Source organism: Prionailurus bengalensis, chromosome B4 (genome assembly GCF_016509475.1).
Source record: "Prionailurus bengalensis isolate Pbe53 chromosome B4, Fcat_Pben_1.1_paternal_pri, whole genome shotgun sequence".
Lineage (NCBI taxonomy): Eukaryota > Metazoa > Chordata > Mammalia > Carnivora > Felidae > Prionailurus > Prionailurus bengalensis.
In genome coordinates, this window is record NC_057358.1 from 29,761,107 (window position 1) to 29,784,166 (window position 23,060).

General features: G+C 36.1%; 1 protein-coding gene across 2 annotated transcripts in view; it reads left to right on the forward strand.

Annotated features, from left to right (window-relative positions):
• Window positions 1-23,060, forward strand: part of LOC122474025 (coiled-coil domain-containing protein 7-like) — a 347,700-nt gene that overhangs the window by 208,946 nt on the left and 115,694 nt on the right. For both annotated transcript variants that reach the window (XM_043564967.1, XM_043564968.1), the window contains 4 exons: window positions 3,082-3,192; window positions 18,084-18,194; window positions 19,298-19,408; window positions 22,262-22,381. In XM_043564967.1, the coding sequence (XP_043420902.1) occupies window positions 3,082-3,192; window positions 18,084-18,194; window positions 19,298-19,408; window positions 22,262-22,381 (453 nt within the window). The remainder of the gene's footprint in view (window positions 1-3,081; window positions 3,193-18,083; window positions 18,195-19,297; window positions 19,409-22,261; window positions 22,382-23,060) is intronic.

Below are 23,060 nucleotides of genomic sequence, written 5' to 3' on the forward strand. Positions count from 1 at the left end.
CTAAGAATAGGACTTTTTCCAGCTCATGGTCTTGTGGAATGGCCTTAAAGGTGAATTGCAACCCATTGCACATAAGACAAACTGATCTGTATGGACAGGGATGTTAAAAAGGACATTTGTAATATAAAATACCTCATACTTATTTCCTTCAGCTTGGGCATTAACCTCTATGACAGTTATAATGTCAGGTAGTGCCAGTGCCAAAGGCTGTACTACACAGTTGAGCCACCAATAATTGATTATGTTCAGGCACCCAAGGCCTTTTTCAAAAGCCAGATAGTGAACCTTGGCTTCCTTATGCACAACAATAAGAGCAATTATTTCCTTTTATCCCTAAGACCATTGATATCATTTTTAAGAGACAAAAGCACTAGATGCTGGTAGTCTGGTAAGTTTATAGTCTTCTATATGCCCCATTAAAATGACGCTAACTGCAGCAATTCCCTTCAGGGTTTAGTGTGAATGCATTCAGGGGTGCAAATAAACAATACAATACATCTATAACAAGAATCCATTCAGGAGTGGGCACCATCACAATGGTGATATGTGGTAGCCCCAAAGGATCCATGCCCATAGTCAAGTCTGGGTGAGGGTATTGGTGGTGGTGGCTTCAGACAGAAAACTGGTGAGTATTATCAATTTCCCCTTCATTTTTATGCCAGGGATTCTGGGGGTTACAGTCACCTGCCTGTGTACCACTATCCAAAAGCCCCAAGAAATGTGATTCTCCCCAGTCTACTTTGAAATTTGACTTTGGCATACAGCCTCCATTTCTCACTGTGGACATAAGGAAATTGTCATTTTATAGTCTTTTTTTTAAGCCAAAAAGTTTGGGCAAAAATTTATAGGGCTCTTTGATTCATTTTATAATTCACCGGGAGAAGGACACTTGTATTAGCAGAGGTACCATCACTGGGCAGTCTCTAGGGAGACTGCTGTTTGTCTCCTATTAGAACACTACTTGACCAAGAGTTTCTCAGTGGAGAGTCCATTTATCTTTTCTTTTGACTCCCATTGTTTAGTAACAAGACCCAGAGATCTCTGAGAAAGTTCTTACCCAAATCTTCTAGGAGTATATGCCTGATTATTTATTTCTATGTCACTCTATCTGGTGGTCGCTCCTTGTTATTTTGGCAGTAGTTGCTTTTTCCCTGTCCAAAAATTTGTCATTTATGATCTGGGTTATGTCACTCACTAATTGACCTGGCCTTATGAGGAGGTTTAATTCACCTTGATAACCAGCAGGAGTAGCATTAATGAACCTAGAATCTTGCTAACAATCTTATCATCCACTAATCTTACTCTCTCATTGTAGAACTAAGGGACCGCCAGTAGTTTGCAGAGCTGCTAGTGCCTCTGCAGTCGTGGTCCAAACATGTATTTTAGTCATAGGGAACCCATCATGAGTGGACCAAAGCTGTCAGAGCCCAAACAGCTCCAGCTGAGGAAGAAAAACAACTTGGGTCAGTCTCTATCAAGTTTTCTGTGGTAAGACTATTCTGAAGGAGGGTACTATAGTGGTGAACCCCACAAAGTGCATCTGTCCCTTCCTAAGTTAAAGAAGATTACCTTCTTGGGGCACCTGGGTAGCTCAGTCAGTTAAGCATGTGACTCTTGATTTGGTTCAGGTCATGATCTCATGGTTTGTGAATTTGAGCCCTGAGTCAGGCTTAGCGCTGACAGCACAGAACCTGCTTGGGATTCTTTGTCTCCCTCTTTTGATCTGCCCCTCCCTTGCTTGTGTGTGTGTTCTCTCTCTCTCTCTCTCAAAATAATTAAAAATAAATTAAAACTTTTAAAGTGTGTAACAATTTTTCATCTTATCATCGGAGGACAGTAACATTAGCAAAGGAATTGACTCCCTAGATTTCCCAGAGCCCCTCTGTTGAATCTCTAATTTGGCCCATCAGGCATTTTGGCCATGGAGTTTGGAGCTGAAGTAAAGCACCACTGTTACCTCTCAAACATAAAAATTGTGTATAATCAATCTACTAGTCCTCTCCAACAGTGGCCCATAGCATTCCGTGATTCGTTGATATGTCTGGCAAAGTGCATTGTTGGACCCTCAGGTTCTAGAAAATAATCAGCTGGTACTCTCCAAGAAATCTCATAGACTTCTCTAACAACTCAAAACGTCCTGGAGTATCTTCATGCTTTTTACTTTTCCAGAAAGACTGTGCTTAATTGAGCCACCGCAAGGTTAGGTCACCATTTGTCACCAAGAGAGAGCTGCCAGATGTGAAGGAAGTAACTTAAGACAACAAGCCAAATTGAAAGTAAAAATTAAGGCTTTATTCACTTATTATAAAATATAAGCAGAAATCTAAACATAAAAGGGTACTGGCTCTACTAGTGTGTCAGCCAATATTTCATTTCCCCATGAAATGATATCAGGCAAGGGTTGGATATATTAGCTTAGATGGGAAGGGGATATATCACTATATGTACAGTTATTTGCACCACATTACATTCCCTATATACCATATATATTATATATTTATACGCAAACATATATGCACACCATAATGTATCATAATTGGTACTATATGAATTTTCCAGTTTAATGAGAAACAACTGACATACATCATTGTATAAGTTTAAGGTATATAGCATAATAGTTTGATTTACATATACTATTGTTTATGGTATATATATCAGTTTGTTCAACAAATCTGTTTGAACACTTAGATGGTTTTGAATATTTTGCAATTACAAATAAGGCCATATTGACGAATCTTGTGCATATGCATTTTCATTGGTTGGTGTCTGAATGTTTTAACCTAAAGTATAAATAACCTAAGAAAGTTAGAGTCTAATATAAGCATACTTGGTGTCTGGAATATTTATAAAATAAAGAAACATCTTCAATACACATCCATTAAAAATGTTCTCAGAATTTTCCTATTAGATCTAGTATTATGATAATTTATTTATTAATTTATAAAAATGGGAGAAAACGTTACTGTTCTCTAGTTATAAATTTGAAATCTAGAGATTTTACAGTAGATCTTAATTTCTTATTAATTATTATTAATTATTATTTTCTCTTTTATGTTTTCTTATTAATTTCTCTTTATGTAGCTCTTAATGAAGTGCTAGATGAAAATCTTAAGCTTAAACATCAAGACTCAGAGTCAAAAACCCAAGTACAATTTAAAAAACAAAAAAAATCCACGGAGGAAAGAATCAGTAGTAAGTATAATAATTACAGGTAACTTTATATTGTTTAAAAATTTTTTTTTAATGTTTATTTATTTTTGAGAGAGACAGAGAGACACAGAGTGCAACCAGAGGAGGAGCAAAGAGAGGGGAAGACACAGAATCCGAGGCAGGTTCTAGGCTCTGAGCTGTCAGCACAGAGCCTGATGCAGAGCCTGATGTGTGGCTCAAACTCACCAACTCCGAGATCATGACCTGAGCTGAGATCATGACCTAAGCGGAAGTCATATGCTTAACCAACTGAGCCTCCCAGGCACCCCTATATTGGTTTAAATTAAATGCATGAGAACTTTCTTTGGTTTGTTAATATGTATTTGAGCATGTATTTTATAGAAACTTTAAACTTTGCCTAAAGTGTGAATACCCTAATTTAACTAGAGAACAAAAGGAAATATATTAATGTGTTTTGGTTCGAATTTCTTATCAGAAGATTATCACATAACCAAAGTCATGTTCTCAGTTTTCACCAAAACCAATAATTGTCACATAAAGGATATGCACTTTTTTGGCAGCTTGTAGACCCAAAGTCCAAGGGGGTGCCTGTGACCTGTTGTGACTTCTTCCATAGGCTCTAGCAGGCAAAATTAGATGTTGCTGAGATCTGTAACTGAAACAGCAAATGGAAATCAGAGGGGCCCGAAAATGGGAAGCTAAGATAGTCAGTTGAAGGATCTCCAAGGGGATCCTGTCCAGTAGAGTCCCAGCCAAAGGTCTTTATGGTAACCTGACAGATGGGTGCTCTTATCCCTGTGAGAGTGTAGCAGTATCTGAATAGTCTAACAAATGATCAGATTATTTTTTATTTGGAGGGAACAGTGGACCCAAAGCACGACAATTGGCTTCTCTAGGATGCCCAGACATTTTTCTTTGGTTTTAAGTCCTTGTACTTTGTTGATAATAATGGCCTACTGAGATGATTTGATCAATAGATTGGAAATCTAGCACTCCCCCCAGGAGTGGGACTTTTTCCAGGGACTTTTTCAAGCATTGGTAACAGATAACTAGGGAATTTAGGGAGTGTTGTGGAAGGACATTTGTGGTATAATGCAATCCATTCTATATACAACAAATTAATCCTGACCATCTGCATGGAGAGGGAATGCTGAAAAGGGCATTTGTGATGTTAATTGTAGTATAGTAAGTTCCTCCACTTTGGGCAATAGCCTCTATAACTGTCACAACTGGTGCCAAAGGCAGCACTGACACATTGCATAGCCCTAATCAATTTAAAGCCTAGACTTCAGAGGTTTTGCACATAGGCCAAATGGAACCATTGGATAGAGAAATGATTTGCATATTTTGTTGGCTTTTTAAAGTTTATCAGTGAGGGCAGTTATCCCTTTTTTAGGCTTCTCTAGGCTTTTGGCATTGTGTTTGGAAGACAGTGGTCCTAGGTGCTGGTAGTTTGGTTGGTGATGATCTTACATATACCCCACTAAAATAACCTACCTTCAGAAAATCTGATCAGAGGTTAGGGGTAAATGCAAGCACTGGTTGGTATAGAAAGTACCAATGATGTATTAGGCAGTAAAAGCCATAATAATGGGGGTGGCCTAAAAGAATTCATCCATACTTGGGTCTAGAAAAGAGGCCTGGTGTTGGTGGCCTCAGACCACTCAGAATTATGTTTCCTCCTCATCCTTGTGTCAGAGATTGTGGAGTCACAGTAATTTGTTCACCAGTATCCAAAAGGCCCAAGAAATGTAATTTTTTACCACCTCTACTTTGTACTCTGACCTTAGCATAGGTCCTCAGGTCCCCACTAGAAACATAATGGCCTTGAGTACGTCTAACTTCTGGTCATGTTCATTTCTGAAAGCTTAGAGGTCTGGGTCAAAGGAGGAAGGGTTTGTATTGATGGACCCCACAAAGTGTCACTCTCACTAAGTTTTAAAAGATTACCCCCTTCATCAAGGAAGTAAACTACACAAGTCTCAAGGTTCACTGGGATATTTGGAAGGAATAGCACTTGTATTAGTCATAGTAGCCATTACTATGTGGGAACCTCATGACTCACAACCTAGCCATGAGTTGTTGGTAGAGAGCCCACCAATTTGTTCCTTTGAGAGACCCCATTGTTTGGCAACTAGATTCAAAGATGACTTCTGTAAGGCCATTGCCTGGATTTTTCATCAGAGTTGCTATTTTCATGACATTCTCTCCATTGGTCAATGTTTTTTCTCTAGGCAATAGACACTTTTACCATGTCCTGAAATGTGTCAGTTAAGCTATGGATTGTGTTGTAGACGTATTGACATGATCTTATGAGGAGGTTTGATTGAGACTGATAATCAACATTACCAACACAAGTGAATCTAGAAATATGATTCTGGTCAGCAGTCTTATCACCTATTATTCTCACTTACTCATTGGGAGTTCCCTAGTCAAAATAGGCATTCTGTTGGTTAGGGGACTAATCAAAAATAGTGGCCTTACTGGTAACCCAAGATGGATTCCATTAGATCCCTGTTTGGAAAATATGAATAAACCAGTAGCTGAGTAGTTCCAAAATCACTGGGACTCTTTGTATATGTTGAGACATAGTGGACCAAAGGCTTGGCAATTTCCTCCTCTGGAATAAGATGTGGTGCCTCTTTCTAGATCATATCCTGGATTTTAAGTCTTTCTACCTTGTTTGTAGTAATGGCCTAGTTGTGTTGCTACTTGTAGGCCAACAAGGCAGCAGTCATTTTATGTTGCCCTCGTCTGGACCCACCAGGAAAATGTCATCATCAACATAGTAGAAATTTATGCTCCCTCTAGGAGTGGGATTTTTTCTAGGTTATGCCCTATCCATTGATGACAGCGGGGTTATAGGTAGACTTATGGACTTTAGTTGTACATTGTGATTCATTCCATAGAAGTGTAAAATGATTCTGATCATCTATATGGATGGTGAGGATGAAAAAGGAGTCTGAGAAGTCAATTATTGTACACTGATTTCCTTTATCTTGGGCAATACCCTCTGTGACAGTCCCATCATCAGTTACTTATTAGTGCACAGGGCTGTACTATGTCACTGAGCCACAATCAATTGACTCTCTGTGTACCTGGGACCATGTACACAGGCCAGACGGAACTATTGAATGTAGAACTAGTCTCACAGAAAACTTTGGGTTCATGAAGCTCATAAATGAAGGTATTTATATCTTTTCTCCCCTAGTTAATTGATTTTTGGGGGGTAGACACTAGCACTCTAGGCACTGTTAGCAGAATAGGTTCATGGTCCTCACATGCCCCATAAAATGGCTCTAACTGCAGTAATTTCCTTGATGGCTTAGGAGTGAATTCAGTCAGAGATACCCTTAGACAAAGCATCTATATCAATATATATTCATTAGTGGAGGTCATAACAATGGAGGTCTGTAATGGTCCAATGTGACTCACACACAGTTGTATCTGGTAAAGGTGCTGGTGGTCTTGGACTCAGACACCAAAACAGAAAGTGTTATCTGTTTCTCCTTTGTATTAGATTCCCAGGGCTTCCATAACCAAGGACCACAAACTGGATAACTTAAACAACAGAATATTACTGTCTTAAAGTTCTAGAGGTTGGAATTCTGATATCAAGGTGTCATCAGTGATGGTCCCATCTGAGGGATTGTTACTGAGAGTCTGTTTAATGTTTTTGTTCTAGCTGTTGATAGTTTGCTGGTAATATTTTGTTTTCCTTGCCTTATAGAGGCTCTTATTTCTGCTTTCATCCTCACATCGTGTTCTCCCCATCCCCATGTTCATGTCCCTTTTCCAAATATCCTGTTTTTATGACACCATTCATATTGGATTAAGGACCACTCTAATGACCTCACTTTAACTTGATTATCTTTATAAAGACAAGGTATTTATTCTGAGTTGCTTGTGGTTAGGAATTCTACATATTTTTGGTGTTGGAGGAGAACACAGTTCAACCCATAACAATCTATTCTCTGGCTTCTAAATATCCATGTCCTTCCCACATGCAAAATATACTCACCTCATTCCTAGGTCCCCAGTTTTAACTCCAGCATCTCACCTAAATATCATCAACTCAAAGTCCCAAATATCATCATCTAAGTCATCCAATTATGGGTAATACTTGGAGTATGTTTAATCCTGAGGCAAAATTCTTCTCCATCTGAGAACCTGTAAAACTAAACATCAAATTATATTCTCCCAATAATACAATAGTGGGACAGGCATAGAACAGGCATTTCTATTCCCAAAGGAAGAAATTAGAAGGAAAAAAGAGGCCATAGGTCTTAAGCCAGTTTTCAAACCTTGAGAATTAGATTAGGTTAGATTTCAAGGCTTGAGAATAATTCCTATTAGCTTCATGCACTATTCCCTTAGAAATCTGGAGTTTGGCCCTACTTTAGCTATGGGTGGCAGCCCCACTCCTTGGAACAGAAGAGACAACAGCCTAACCTTTTGGCCTTTGCCCTCGGCCTCTGGTAGCAGTGGTAGCTCCAGTGATGTTTGAACTACCCTTTGGAGTTATTCTTCCCTTTTCTTGTAGAATAGCATATTTCATCATAGAATGGCTTTGTCAATTCACTCTTTTCTCTAAAAAGTCTTACAGAAGTCTGACAGCCTTCCTTCATTTTATTCTATCTCTGTTCCCTTTGGTCCAGGCTGGCAGTGTTTCTGCTGTAATAGTTGATTAGATCCACAACTCACATCCAAAATTTCTTTATAAAAACAGTTGTCTAGCCAGAAAATTGGGTTGTGACTTCAAAGCATGCTTTCTTTCTTTTTGATTTAAATATAAATAGGCTGAGAATTTTCTAAATCTTCATGTTCTGGTTCTTTTTGCTTAAAATATTTTCTTCAATTTATCTCTTTTGGCATTTTCCTATAACAACAAAGAAATCAAACTGTGCCTTAAACACATTGCTTAGAAAATTCAACTAAATATCCACATTTATTGCTTACAAGTTCTACTTTCTACCCAACAGAACACAGTTCAGTCAAGTTCTCTACTACTTTATACAAGGATTAACTCTCCTCCAGTTTTCAACTACATGTTCTTCATTTTCATGAAGCAATTTGGTGGGGGGGGGGGGTACAACACTGTTTTTTAAAGAGACAGTCAAAGGACTTAAGATGTTGGAAAAGTAGGGGGACCCTAAAGATTCCTGGTCCCTCAAACACAGCTGTTTTGAGATCAGATAACTGAAAAAAAAATTATGACAACAGTCATAAGACTACTAGCTGGGCTTGAAAGAAACACAGAAGACTCCAGATGAACCCTGTTGCAGAGATCAGCAGAAGAAAAGATCAATGAAACTGATTCACTGAAAGAATAAAATTGATAAAACTAGCCACATTATAAAAAAAAGGAACCCAAATAGATAAAATCACGAATGAAAGAGGAAAGATCACAACCAACACTACAGAAATACAAACAATTATAAGAAAATACTATGAAAATTATATGCCAACAAACTGGGCAGTCTGGATGAAATGGACAAATTCCTAAAAACATACAAACCACCAAAACTGAAGCAGGAAGAAATTGAAGAAATAAAAAACTTGAACAGACCCATAACAAGCAAAGAGATTGGATCAGTAATCAACAATCTCCAAACAAACAAGAGTCCTGGGCCAGATGACCTCCCAGGAGAATTCTAACAGACATTTCGAGAAGAGTTATTACCTATTCTTTTCAAACTGTTCCGAAAATAGAAATGGAATAAAAGCTTCCAAACTCATTCTATGAACCCAGTGTTACCTTAATTCTAAAGCCAAACAGAGGCCCTACTAAAAAGAATTACCAATATCTCTGATGAGCCTGGATGCAGAAATTCTCAATAAGATACTAACAAATCAAATTCAACAACACTTTAAAAAATTATTCACCATAATCAAGCGGTACTTTTCCTGGGCTGCAGGGCTGGTTCAATATTCACAAATCAATCAACATGAGGCACCACATTAATAGAAGAAAGGACAAGAACCGTATGATCCTGTCAACACGCAGAAGAAACATTTGACATTATTGTCAAAATCCATTGTCAGAATCCATTATTGATAAAAAAAAAACCCTTAACAAAATAGGGAAAAATGGATCATAACATCCTAAAGATCATGTATGAAATATTCACAACTAATATTATCCTCAGTGGAGAGAACCTGAGAGACTATCCCCCATGGTTAGGAACAAGAAAAGGGTGCCCACTCTCCCCATTGCTATTTTACGTAGTACTAGAAGTCTTAGCCTCGGCAATCAGACAACAAAAAGAAATAAAGGGCATACAAATCAGCAAGGAAGAAATCAGAATTTCACTATTTGTAGATGATGTGATACTCTATGTAGAAAACCAGAAAGGCTCCACCAAAAAATTTCTAGAACTAATACATGAATTCAGCAAAGACTCAGGATATAAAATCAATGTGAAGAAATCTGTTGCAGTTCTATATACCAATAATGAAGCAGCAGAAAAAGAAATCAAGGAATTTATAATTGCATGAAAAACAATAAAATACCTATGAATAAACCTAACTAAAGAGATAAAAGATCTGTACTTTGAAAACTATAGAAGATTTGTGAAAGTAAGTGGAGGACACAAAGAAATGGGAAAACATTACATGTTCATGGATTGGAAGAAAAATATTGTTAAAATGTCTATACTACCCAAAGTAATCTACACAGTTAATGAAATCCCTATCAAAATAACACCACAATTCTTCACAGAGCTAGAATAAACAATCCTAAAATTTGTATGGAACCACAAAATACCCCAAATAACCAAAGCAATCCTGATAAAGAAAAAACTAGAGGTATCAAGATTCTGGATTTCAAGCTACATTACAATGCTGTAATCATCAAGAAGGTATGATACTGGCAAAAATGGACTTGTCGAATGGAATAGAAAACCCAGAAATAGGCCCACAACTATATGGTCAACTAATCTTCAACAAAGCAGAAAAGAATATCCAATGGAAAAAAAGACAGTCTCTTAAACAAATGGTACTGGGAAAACTGGAAAGCAACATGCAAAATAATGAAACTGGACCACTTTTTTGCACCAACCAAAAAATAAATTCTAAATGAAAGACCTGAATGTGAGACAGGAAACCATCAAAATCCTAGAGGAGAACACAGGCAATAACCTCTTTGACCTCATCTGGAGCAACCTCTTTCTAGACTGGTCACCTGACGCAAGGGAAATGAAAGCAAACATAAACTGCTAGAACTTCATCAAGATAAAAAATCTTCTGCACATTAAAGGAAACAATCAACAAAACTCCCAACGGAATAGGAGAAGAAATTTGCAAGTGACATCAGATAAAATGTTAGTATCTAAAATGTATAAAAAACATCAACCTCAACACACAAAAATCAAACAACCCAGTTAAAAAATGTACAGAAGACATGAATAGACCCTTTTCCAAAGAAGACATCCAGCTGGCTAACAGACACATGAAAAAGTGCTCAAAATCAATCATCATTTGAGAAATAAAAATCAAAACCATGATGAGATACCACCTCATACCTGTCAGAATGGCTAAAATTAACAACACCAGAAGCAACAGGTGTTGGTGAGGATGCAGAAAAAGGGGAAACCTCTTGCACTGTTGGTGGGAATGCAAACTGTTGCAGCCACTCTGGAGAGCAGTATGGAGGTTCCTCAGAAAACTAAAAATAGAACTACAACCCAGCAATTGCACTACTAGGTATTTCCCCAAGGGTACAAAAATACAAATTTGAAAGACTACATGCACTCCAATGTTTTAGCAGCGCTATCAGCAATAGCCAAAATATGGAGAGTGCCCAGATGTTTATCTACTGATGAATGGGTAAAGAGGATGTAGTGTATATGTATGTATGTGTATACCCTCAGTCATCAAAAAGAATATCTTGCCATTTCCAATGATGTGGATGATGCTAGAATGTATTATGCTAAGTGAAATAAGAAAGACAAATACAATATGTTTCTATTTATATGTGAAATTTAAGAAAGAAAACAGATGAGCATATGGGAAGGGTGGGGGAGAAGAGAGGGAAACAAACCATAAGAGACTCTTAATGATAGAGAACAAAACTGAGGATTGATGGAGGGAAGGTGGTGGGAGATGGGCTAGATGGGTGAATAGGTATCAGGGAAGGCACTTTTTGTGATAAGCACTGGATGTTGTATGTAAGTGGTGAATATGGAATTATATTCCTGAGACCAATATTGCACTGTATATTAACTAAAATTTAAATTAAAAATAAAAAGAGACTGTGTTTCCCCATTGTATATTCTTGGCTCTGTTCATAGTTTAATTGACTGTATATGTGCAGGCTTATTTCTGGGCTCCCAATGCTGTCCCATTGATATGTGTCAGTTTTTATGACAACACTATATTTTTTTGATTGCTATAGCTTTGTAATATAGTTTGAAATATGCAAGTGTGATGCTTTAAGCTTTGTTCTTTCTCAAGATTACTTTGAATGTTTGGGATCTTTTGTGGCTCCATTTAATTTTAGGATCATTTGTTCTATTTCTATGAAAATGCCATAGGAATTTTTAAAAAATTTGAATTTTGATTTCAGTAATGTTAGCATACATTGTTATATTTGTTTCAGGTGTACAATATAGTGGTTTAATAATTCTATAGATCAATCAGTGCTTCTCAAGATAAGTGTACTCTTAATCTTCACCTATTTTGTGCTGTTCTTTTATTTGAGACATATTCCTCTGTCTCCTCATTTTGTCTGTTTCTCTGTGCTAGGAAAGTCAGTTATGTCTCCTACACTTGAAAGTAGTGGCCTTATGAAGAAGGGTTTCTATAGTGCCCTGCAGGGCAGTGTCCTCTGTTCACCTGAACCTGGCACTTCAGAGGTATCGCCTATGTGTGTTGCATGTGCTCTGCTATTGTGGCTGAGAAGTTACATGAATTTTTACCTGTTGTGGCCAGTGTTTGGTCCCTGTAGTGTTAGTGATCCAGTCTGGGGCTGCCTTAGGCTTGAGTTGAGTTAGACCTGGCATTTATCAGAGATGCAGTATCATTGAACTGCAGGGTGTGTTCCCTGTGTTGTCTCCTGTGAAGCTTTCATTGGTGGGTGCGGACTACCCCACCCACTGCTGGGATTGTACTGTTCTCTCCTCAGGGGGAAGAGTCACTGGAGTGGTGCTGGCCCCAATCAGGGCTGCTTATGTATTAAAGTCTTATGACATCACTTTGGATGGGCTCTGGTCAACAGTATATTGGAGGGGGAAGATCTGCAGAAGCCTGTGGACAGGATGTATGGTGTTAGCAATTTAGGAATCAAGTGTTAGGGTAGTGCTGGTTCACAAAGGTGACCATGTGTTTAGGCTAGAGGGTGGGAAAAGAAATGGCTGTGGGTAGGTCCTTTGTTCCTGGAGGGTCTCCCAAGGATCTCTGCCCCTCCAGCACATGCTTTGGGATAAGTAAACAAATATTCCTACTTAATGGCCCAGGTGTTTTCCAAACTGCTGTTTCTATGCTGTATTTCTGCAGGGCTGTGCACTGTGCTGTCTCTTTTAGGGCAGGGATTCAGTTTCCTCTCACCCTCCCAGCTCCCAGAGAGCCGAGTCCAATACTTTTTAAAGTTTCAGGTCTTAAGTCCAACTGTTTACAAGAACTCACAAAATTCAGCCCGTCTGGTTTTCAAAGCCAAATGTTATAGGGATTTGTCTTTGCCATTTGGGCTCCCCAGTGTGATAGGCTGTTTCTCTCCCGTCTCCTCACCTGCAGTGCCCTTTGCTCCTGTGGACAGTCCTATGGGTCCCTTTAGCTCCCCTCTGCATCTCTGCCCTCCCTACCTTTTCAATGTGGCAGCTTCTTTACATTTAGCTGTGGAGTTTGTTCTTACTGTCTTTGGGTCATTTTCTGGGTTATTAACACTGATGTGAGTGTTTTCCAGTTGTATCTGTGACATGGTGAGCTTAGGGTCCTTCTACTCTGCCATCTTCCCTGGAAGTCATCATTGGAATTTTGATAAGGATTGCATTGAATCTCTTGATTGCTATAGGTGGTGTGAATATTTTCACAATATTAGTTCTCTCAATCCATGAGCATGGAATATCTTTCCATTTATTTTTGTTTTCTTCAATTTCTTTCATCAATGTCTTATAGTTTTTAGGGTATGGGTCTTTTGACTCCTTAGTAAAATTTATTCCAAGGTATTTTATTATTTTGAATGCTATTATAAATGGAATTTTCTTAATTTCTCTTTCTGATAGAGTTGTAAGAGTACAGATCCTTGTCTTGTTTCCAATCTTAGAGAAAAACCTTTCAGGTTTCCACTGTTGATCTTATTAGCTGTGGGATTATCATATATGGTCTTTATTATGTTGAAATAAATTCCCTCTATAAGCATTCTGTTGACAGTTTTTATCATGAATGGATGTTGAATTTTGTCAAAAGATTTTTCTGCATCTATTGAGGTAATCATGTGATTTTTATCCTTCATTTTGTTAATGTGATGTGTCACATTGATTGATTTGCAGATGTTGATCCATCCTTGAATAAATGCCACTTGAATATGGTAAATAACCCTTTTAATGTTATTAGAACTTCTTTTATCATTCGTATTTCTAACAACATTCTTTTCATGATGATATATGTATTGCTTAAGATAATAAAACCTTTTTGTAAAACTCTCCCCCTTTCTTTCTTAGCCCTCACCAGAATCACCTTTAATGTCCATTTTTCCAACAATCTTTTTAAGGTAATCTAGGTTTTTTTTTTAAGTTTATTTATTTGAGAGAGACAGAGGTAACATAAATTGGGGAAAGGCAGGAGAGAGAGGGAGACAGAGAGAATCCCTGATGTTGGGCTCAGACTCACAAAACTAAGATCCTGACCTGAGCTGAAACTGAGTCAGACACTTAACTGACTGAGCCACCCAGGCACCCCTAGTTTTTTTGTTTTTATCATGCTGTTCAAAACTCTTGTAGTTTCCTACCCATTACCCAATTCCAAAGACATTTCAACATTTTTTTGTACTTGTCACATCAGTAGCCCACTTCCTGATCCAAAAATCTGTGTTAGTTTGCTTAAACTGGCATAACAAAATACCATAAACTGCGTGGCTTAAAGAACAAAAAACTACTGTCATACAGTCAGCAAGTAAAAATCCAGAATCAGATGTTGGTCATGATGTTTTCTTCTGAGACCTTGATTGAAAATCTGTTTCATGCCTCTTTCCTACCTTCTGGTGGTTTTCTGGCAATATTTGACATTTCTTCTCTTATGGATGCATCACCCTGATCTGTGCCTTCATCTTCATATGGTGTTCTCCCTATATATGTGTCTGTCTCTGTGCTCAAGTTTCTTGTTTTTATAAAGATACCATTTATATCAGATTAAGGCCTAGTATAATGACCTCATTGTAACTGGATTACCTTTTTAAGTACCCTATTTCCAAATAAGGTCACATTCTGAAGTAATCGGGGATAGGAATTCTATACTTTTTGGCAGGAGTGGGCACAGTTTTACCCCATAACCCCTTCATTATAGTGTGAAGGATTGTGGAGATCACAGCTAATTATGCACCAATATCCAGAAGGACTAATAAATTGAGTTCTGAACTTGGTACAGGACCATTATTTTCCACTAGGGATTCTGGGACCTTGGCCCAACCCCTAGTCTTGCATATTTTTGAAAGCTGAGACATCTGTTTAAAGTTGACAGGGCTCCATAATTCAGCCCTAGATTCTCTGGGAGGCACAGAAAGAATAGCACATGTATTAATCATAAGAGGATCATCCTGAAGACTCTAATTGAGCAGCCTGCTGGAGCCACAGGCCACCCACTACTTGACCATGAGTCCCTTGGTAACAAAGCTTATCAGTCTCCTCTTTAGGAACCTACTGTTGAGTAACCAGATCTAGAGATTTCTTTGGGATACCCTACCCTAAATGGTCTAGGGGAGGACACAGGCTTACCATTTTTACATCACTCTTTCTTCTGGTCAGTCTTTGCTATCTGGGCAGGAGCCATGTTTTACAAACTCAATAATTGTCAGTGAAGATCTGGATTATGTCTCAAACTGATCAACATGACCTTTAAGGAGGTTTAATTGAGTTCAATAACCCATAAGAACTGGATGAACAAACCTCATTTGTACATCTAAGAGACCAGTAGGGTGGCTCACAGGAAACTATATCCATGGAAGGATGATTCATCCATGTTATTCAGTGCCAAAGACCTCATCATGTGTGGGCCAAATCTCTCAGAGTCAATATACTATCCAGCTGAGAATGTAAATGGTGTTGAGTGGTTGCATTCTTCCAACCCAGTGCCATCCTCCTGTTTTTCCTTAGGCAAAGTGGCTGCTGTTATTGTACTCTGGAAGTGGGGGTCTTTAATGTCATACCCTCGAGGTGCCACTCTCACTAAGTTTAACAAGATTACCCCCTTCATTAAGGAGACAAACTATCCAAGTCTCTAAGAGCATCAGATTACCAAACAAAGTGATCCCAAAGAGATCTTTGTTCTTTTTTTACTTCAGGTATGAATCTTAACAAAAACTTGCTGTGTTGTAGGCTGTCTTTTGGTGCCAGAACCATATTTACACCTAACAATGGTAACTGGGTACAACTCAGCATTCAGAGTCTCTGATGAATTTTCTTGTCATCACTGAAGGACTGTATCAGTAGTTAGGGAATTACTTCTCTAGCTTTCCTAGAGTCTCTCTTTTGGATCTGTATTTTGGACCACCATATGAGTTTGACCAAGGAATTAGAGGCTAAAGGGAAACACCAGTGATCCCCCTAATACCTGAAAAAGTTATGTAACCAGTTGCTACCACTACTCTAAACACCCCCAGGATCCACTAGTATTTTCTGAGTTCTATTGGCATGGCTGATGAAGTACCCATGGAACTCTCAGACTCTTGAAAATGACCCACTAACATCACTGGAGAGTGTCTGATGGATTTCTCTAATACCTCTCAAAAGTGCCCTATGGGAAGTTGAGGGTGTTTGCCTTCTAGATAGAAAGTCAGTGTACTCTATTAACCATTCTGCTCAGTTCACCAATTTGTCAGAGAAAGCACTGACAGTTGTTGAGTTGGTCAATTAATAAGCCAAACTGAAAGTAATTTAATTACTTTATCTAATTACTATGATATTTTATAAGCAAGAGTCAAAACAGGAAAGGGCTAACTTTAACAATGTTCCATTTTTCCCCATTAAAGGAACCAGGGGAGTGTTAGATATTCATCACAAATGCAGAGGGAGATTGTCTCTCACTGCTGAAGGATCCTCAAACAAAAGGCTCTTGCCATTTTATGGCGCCAGGATATGGAGGGACTTGGGGAGGGCTAGGAGTGGAAAAGTACTGAAAACTAAGTCAGAAAGGAGAAAGTTGTCCTCAAGGCTTCCCCAGGAAGGTAGCCCAAGCAGAGTCACCTGAACAGCACAGTGCCTCATTTGAAGTCTATGGATGGAACAGCTGGTCTAGGGAATGCTGACCTGGAGAGGCCTGAATACATGATTGTACTTCCTTGCAAAGATGAGCACACCAGCTGTGTGTTAGGCCTAGTGTGGAGTAGGAAGCTTTTTCATATGATAACTGCCAGGTAAAAAGTTTGTAATTTTCTATGGGTTGAACCTGAAAGATTACACATAGGATTTTAACTTGGATCTGCACTCCATAATTTATACACTTATACTAATATATATTGAGATACACACACACACACACACACATTCATGCATACATGTGCATGTGAACATATACATGCATATTGTGCATATACATGTTTTAGAAATCATGAGGACTCTTGGACACCCTCAACTCTAATCTCTCATGTCTCATTCTTGCCTTCCTCCATTTCATATGTGTATATTCTTTCTTCCAGTGTCAATCTTGAATCTTTATTGGAGCTAAGAGCCTGAGCATGTAGTTGCTCAATCCTATAATGCTTCAACTTCATTAAGGAACTGCTCAGCACATACCACTACAAAAATAAGTCTATTCAAATGATTTAGTGATTTTTCTTGCAATCTGCCCCCTATATTCTTGCCTAAGATTGAGGGTATTTTTCAAACACTGTATTGATGACTTATTTGGATTAGTATTGTTATTTTTATCCCTTCACTAGAGTCATTTCACTTACATTCAGTGTTAGCTTCCTCTTCTTATTCTTGTTGATTTAATTTTATTTTTGGAATGTATAGAGAGCATTAACCTGCTTCAAAAAGCAAATATTATGCAAAAGATATATGTCCTTCTCTTTGCATTCCTTAGACTTCTCTCCCATCCCATCTTCTTATAGGTAAGTAACTGTATTATTTTCATGTTTATTTTTCCTCTATTTTGTGAATTTAATATCTATTTCTCTATTTGTTTCTGATTACTTCTTTCTGACCCAAAAGTTAGCATACTAGATACACTTTTTTAAAGAGTTTTTTCATTTAAACATTAGCTCTTTTTGTCAGTTTATAGAAATATTTATTAATTTTATGCAAATACATAAAGCAGTTTATACCATGTAATATGCCATAGATTATACTATACCATAATTTATAACATACACCTTAGTTTATTCAACCAATATCCTATTCTTAAACATTTAGATGGTTTTAAATATTTTGCAATTGCAAACAATATTGTAATGAATAGACCTTGTACATATGCATTTTTGTTGGTTGGTTTATTGTTATCAATTAACTTAGTATATAAATGACCCAAAAGTGGAGACTGTTATGAAGTGTATTTGTTGCCTCAGAATAATGACATAATGAGACAGCCTCAGTAGTATCAATTAAACTTTTCTTATCATTTCCATGTCAGAGCAACCATTAGGACAATTTATTTATAACTATAAAAAGAAGATGCTATTGTACACTTGTTATAAATTTAAATCTGGAGTTTTCATAGATCTGCTTTTCCATTTAGTGAACTAAATGCATCTCTTTATTTAGCTCATTTTGGAGTACGAGGTGAAAATTTAATGCTTGTGAATGAAGATTCAGTGTCACAACCCCAAATGCAAGTAGAGAAACAAATAACTTACAGAAAGAAAAGGCGCCATAGTAAGTATAATAATTATGGATAAGTTTAAATTATTTTAAACCCATCAGAAGATTTTTTTCTTTGGTTCATGAGGACACTTTTGAGCATATGTTTTATAGAAACTTTACACTCTAACCTAAATTGTGAATATGCAAAGATAACTAGAAAACAAAAGTAAAAGCATTAATACCCTCAGGCTGGAATTTCAAATCATAAGACTATTTCACAGTCATAGGACACACATTCAGTATCCACCAAGGCCCAATAACTCTCCAGTAATACCTCAAAGTATCTTTTAGCTGAATCTGTGGGAGTTACAGTTCTTGGGAGATTTTGACAATTGGGCACTTCTGACCTGTAGTAGTGTCATTCTGACATAAGGTCCAATTGAGAAACGTGAGAGGTTTAATTGGGCCACACTGTCATCATTTGTTACTGAGAGAGAGCTGCTAGCTATGAAGTTGGTTAATTCAGACAATAAACTAATTTGAAAGTCACAATTAAGCCTTTATTCACTTGTGATAATATAAACAAGAGTCTAAATATAAAAGGGCACCAGCCCACCAGTATTTCAACCAGTGTTTCATAAAATGACATCAGACAAGCATCAAATGTATCAGTGCAGATGGGTAAAGAATGTCTTACATATACATATATACATACATACATACATATGTACAATTATCTACCATTATAGAAGTATTCATATTATACCAGTTCTGTAGTTGAGATATATGTATCAGTTTATTTGGCCAATCTCCATGCTTTAACATTTAAATGGTTTTAAGTATTTTGGAATTACAAAAAAGGCTGTAATGAATACTCTTGTGCATATGAGTTTTCATTGCTTGGTCTATTATTGTGTATTAGCCTAAGTATAAATCACCCATGATACCTGAAGACCAACATAAAATGTATTTGTTACTTAGGTTTATTTATGAAATAATGAGACAGTTTTGAAATCAGCCATTTTCATAATAGTTCTAGCATTATAATAATTCACTTATGACCTTATAAAAATGAAGGAAAATGCTACTGTGCATTTGTTATAAATTTGAAATCTAGGGATTTCACAATAGATCTGTTTTTCCAGTTCATAGACTAAATCTATCTCTTTCTATAGCTTATTTTGGCATACCTGATGAAAATCTTATGTTTGCGAGTCAAGATTCAGCATCAAAATCCCAAGTGCAAGTAAAGAAAAAAATAACTTCCAGAAAGGAAAGACGTAAAAGTAAGTATAGAAATTATAGGAAACTTTAAATTATTTTAAATTAACCTCATCAGATTTCATTTGGTTCATGAATATGTTTTTTGGGCATATATTTTATAGAAACCTTACACTCAGATCTAAAGTGTGAATATCCTGGGGCACCTGGGTGGCTCAGTCAGCTGAGTGTCTGACCTCAGCTCTGGTCAGATCTCACGGTTCCTGGGTTCAAGCTCTGCATCGGGCTCTGTGCAGACAGCTCAGAGCCTGGAACCTGCTTCAGATTCTGTGTCTCCCTCTCTCTCTGCCCCTCGCCTGTCCATGCTTACACACTCTCTCTCTTTCTCTCTCTCTCAAAAAATAAGTAAATATTAAAAAATAGATAAAGCATGTATATCCTAAGATAGAGACAAAAGCAAAATTAATAATACTGTTTGGTTAGTATTTGCAAGTTCAGTAATTATTAAGTAAATGGCTTCCATGCACACTAATGAAAATTATTCACATGATTTTTTTCTTCCATGGGAAGAAAATTTGATGATTTTTTGGCATATCCAGACATTTCAAACATTTATGTTTTTTTTTTTCCTTAGCATTTCCTCTTGAAAAGCAAAACAATGAAATGATGTCACAGGAAAATCAATTTCCTGAGGAGAAAGTTTTATTTTTAAGAAACCAAGTTCAAAGTAAAAAACTTGAAACTACTAGAAATATGAATCTTGATAGCAAGTAATTAAATGTAAATCTTATGAATTATTTTTAATTAAATTCAGGAGAACACTTTTGGATTTATGAATATGTCTTCAACCATATGCTCTTTGGTAATGATTCCCATCACACTTTAGATACTTATTAATAATTTCTCTCTTTGTTTTAAAATTACTGAATTAGATGTGTTAAATCTTACTTTGGGATTTATTTTTTCTTGCAGTTGTGGCAGCTTATGATTTATATCTTATGACAATCTATTATTTATGGTATATAAAGTTAAGATTTATAATATCTTTCAAGGACAGAACATTTTGTCTTAATTAGGAAGTTTTTATTTATTTTCCCCCAAAACTACTTTATCTACTATTAATGTAGCTCCATAAACCTCTGGTTGGTATTTGCATCATACATTTTTTTCTATCCTGTTTCTTGTATCTTTGTGATTTTGCTGTATCTCTTGCAAGAAACTTATAAGTGTAACTATCTTAAAATTCAGCTCGTTCTTTGTCTTTTAAGTAGTTCTCAATCATATATAATCTAGTTATTTCTACTTTATTTACCCCATTTCTTGGGTAATTTTTCCTACTTTCACTTTTTCACTCTCTGTATTTTTTATCCTTATATGTTTTTCCTTAGCCATATCTGATTAAAAATTTTTAGACTTTATTCTAAAATGTGAATACTCTAAAACAACTAAAGAATCATTTTAAATATGTAAGTATATATAATAATGTTTATAATAATATTTCTAAATTAAATATATTTAATGCTTCTGTAAAAGTAGCAAGACTGCTTACATACACACAAGTGAAAGTATATTCACATGATATTTGTATTTCAACTAGACAGGATTTGCTTATATCATTAAAAAATGACATAACATATTGTTGGATAAATAACATATATTGTAAATCCAAAAGTTCTACCACAGATCCAGTTCTCTATTTACTGCTTTTATGACTTTCTTCTTGAGGCCCAGAAAATGGATGAGATATCAGATGAAAATCTTTTGCCTGACACTTAAAACTGTTAGAAAGAAAAGACTCAGTAGTGAATATGATAATTATGATTATTAAATTATTTAAAATTTCAATTGATTTGAACAGAATTTTGTTTATGAATGTATATTCTGCTACAAGCTTACATACATCTATTAAGTCAGATTTTTATTGTGTTATTTAAATTTCCTATTTCTTGATTTTCTTGAATTTTGTTTGTCCTACCAATTATGGAGAGATGCATATTGAATTTTCGCATTATGATTGTGGACTTATCTATTTATTCCTGCAGTACTATTTTCATTATATTGCCAATTTTCCTTATACTGTCTGTTGTTAGGTGCATAAAAATACAAATGTTAGATAATTTCTTATGAATTCAATGATTTCTTTTTCTGAAAGGTGCCATTTTATTCTGTCTCCATTAAGGTCTTTTGACCAAAATCCTATTTTGTCTGACAGTAACATAACTATTGCGTATTTATTTTGGTTACATTTACATGACATATCTTTTTTCACCTACTTAGTTTCCAATTTTCTCTATTATTATTATTTAGTAGTGTCACTTATAAATAACCTATAATTAAATTATTTATAAATCTAGTATGACTGTCTTTGTCTATCCCTATAACATATAATCCATTTATAATTATGGTACTTATTGATACATTTGGATTTAAGTATTTCTATTTTGGAGTGCTCTGTATTCTTCCTACCTGACCTAGCTTTCTTTCTATTTCATTTCCTTATTTTGGAATTATTACTTTCTAATCAGTCTAACTTTTACATCAATCCTATACGTTTTAAAATTTTTAAGTATTTAAAAAATGTAAATGACCTTAGTACAATAAAGTCTAATTATAATTTTCTAAATGTGTGTATAAAGTAACAAAAGTACCTTCACATACTTTCAGGAAAGCACTGTGATGATTTTTATATTTAATTTTATAGTCTGTTTTGAAAATTCACCAGAATTTTGTTTTGTTTTGTTTTGTTTTGTTTTGGTTTTGGTTTGTGTGTGGGGGGGGAAGTGTTTGATCATTTGTTTAAATTGTGTTCATTTGCTTAAATTTTATAAAACTGGAAAGAAACTGTAAGTGGTTCTTTATTAAAAATAAAGAGAGTTAACTTTTACTTTTTATTGAGTTAAAGGTCTCTATTTTTGTAGCTGAGAAAATGGATGAAAAAGCAGGTAAAAATCTTTCACCTGAAGATAATGAAGTTTTAATCTCAAACGACTCATCTCAAATTAAGACACTTGGAGCTACCAGAAAAGTGGGACTTACTAGTAAGTATAATTATTAAAAATATTATTTAAAATAAAAAAATTAGGGGCGCCTGGGTGGCGCAGTCGGTTAAGCGTCCGACTTCAGCCAGGTCACGATCTCGCGGTCCGTGAGTTCGAGCCCCGCGTCAGGCACTGGGCTGATGGCTCAGAGCCTGGAGCCTGTTTCCGATTCTGTGTCTCCCTCTCTCTCTGCCCCTCCCCTGTTCATGCTCTGTCTCTCTCTGTCCCAAAAATAAATAAACGTTGAAAAAAAATAAAAATAAAATAAAATAAAATAAAATAAAAAAATTATTAAAAGATATTTAATATATTTCTTTCTTCAGTTCATGAATATATATATTCAATCATAAATGCATGCTATATACTGTATCATATATACATATATATATGCTACATCTGTAATGTGTGTGCATGTATGTTATCCATTTGGTCAAGTTGATTAATTATGTTGTTGGTGCTTTCTTAATTTCATTGAGATTCTATGCTTATTATTTGTGAGGAAAGTATATTAAATTCAACTACTGTGATTGTTTATTTCTCTATTACTCTTTGTAGTTCTGCCAATTTTTGTTTTATTTTTCTAAGGCTTTTTTACTGTATATAATAAATATAAGTTATATGCAGATATATACATATGTATGTAATAAATACACAAATTTTAAAATGTTATATATTCTTA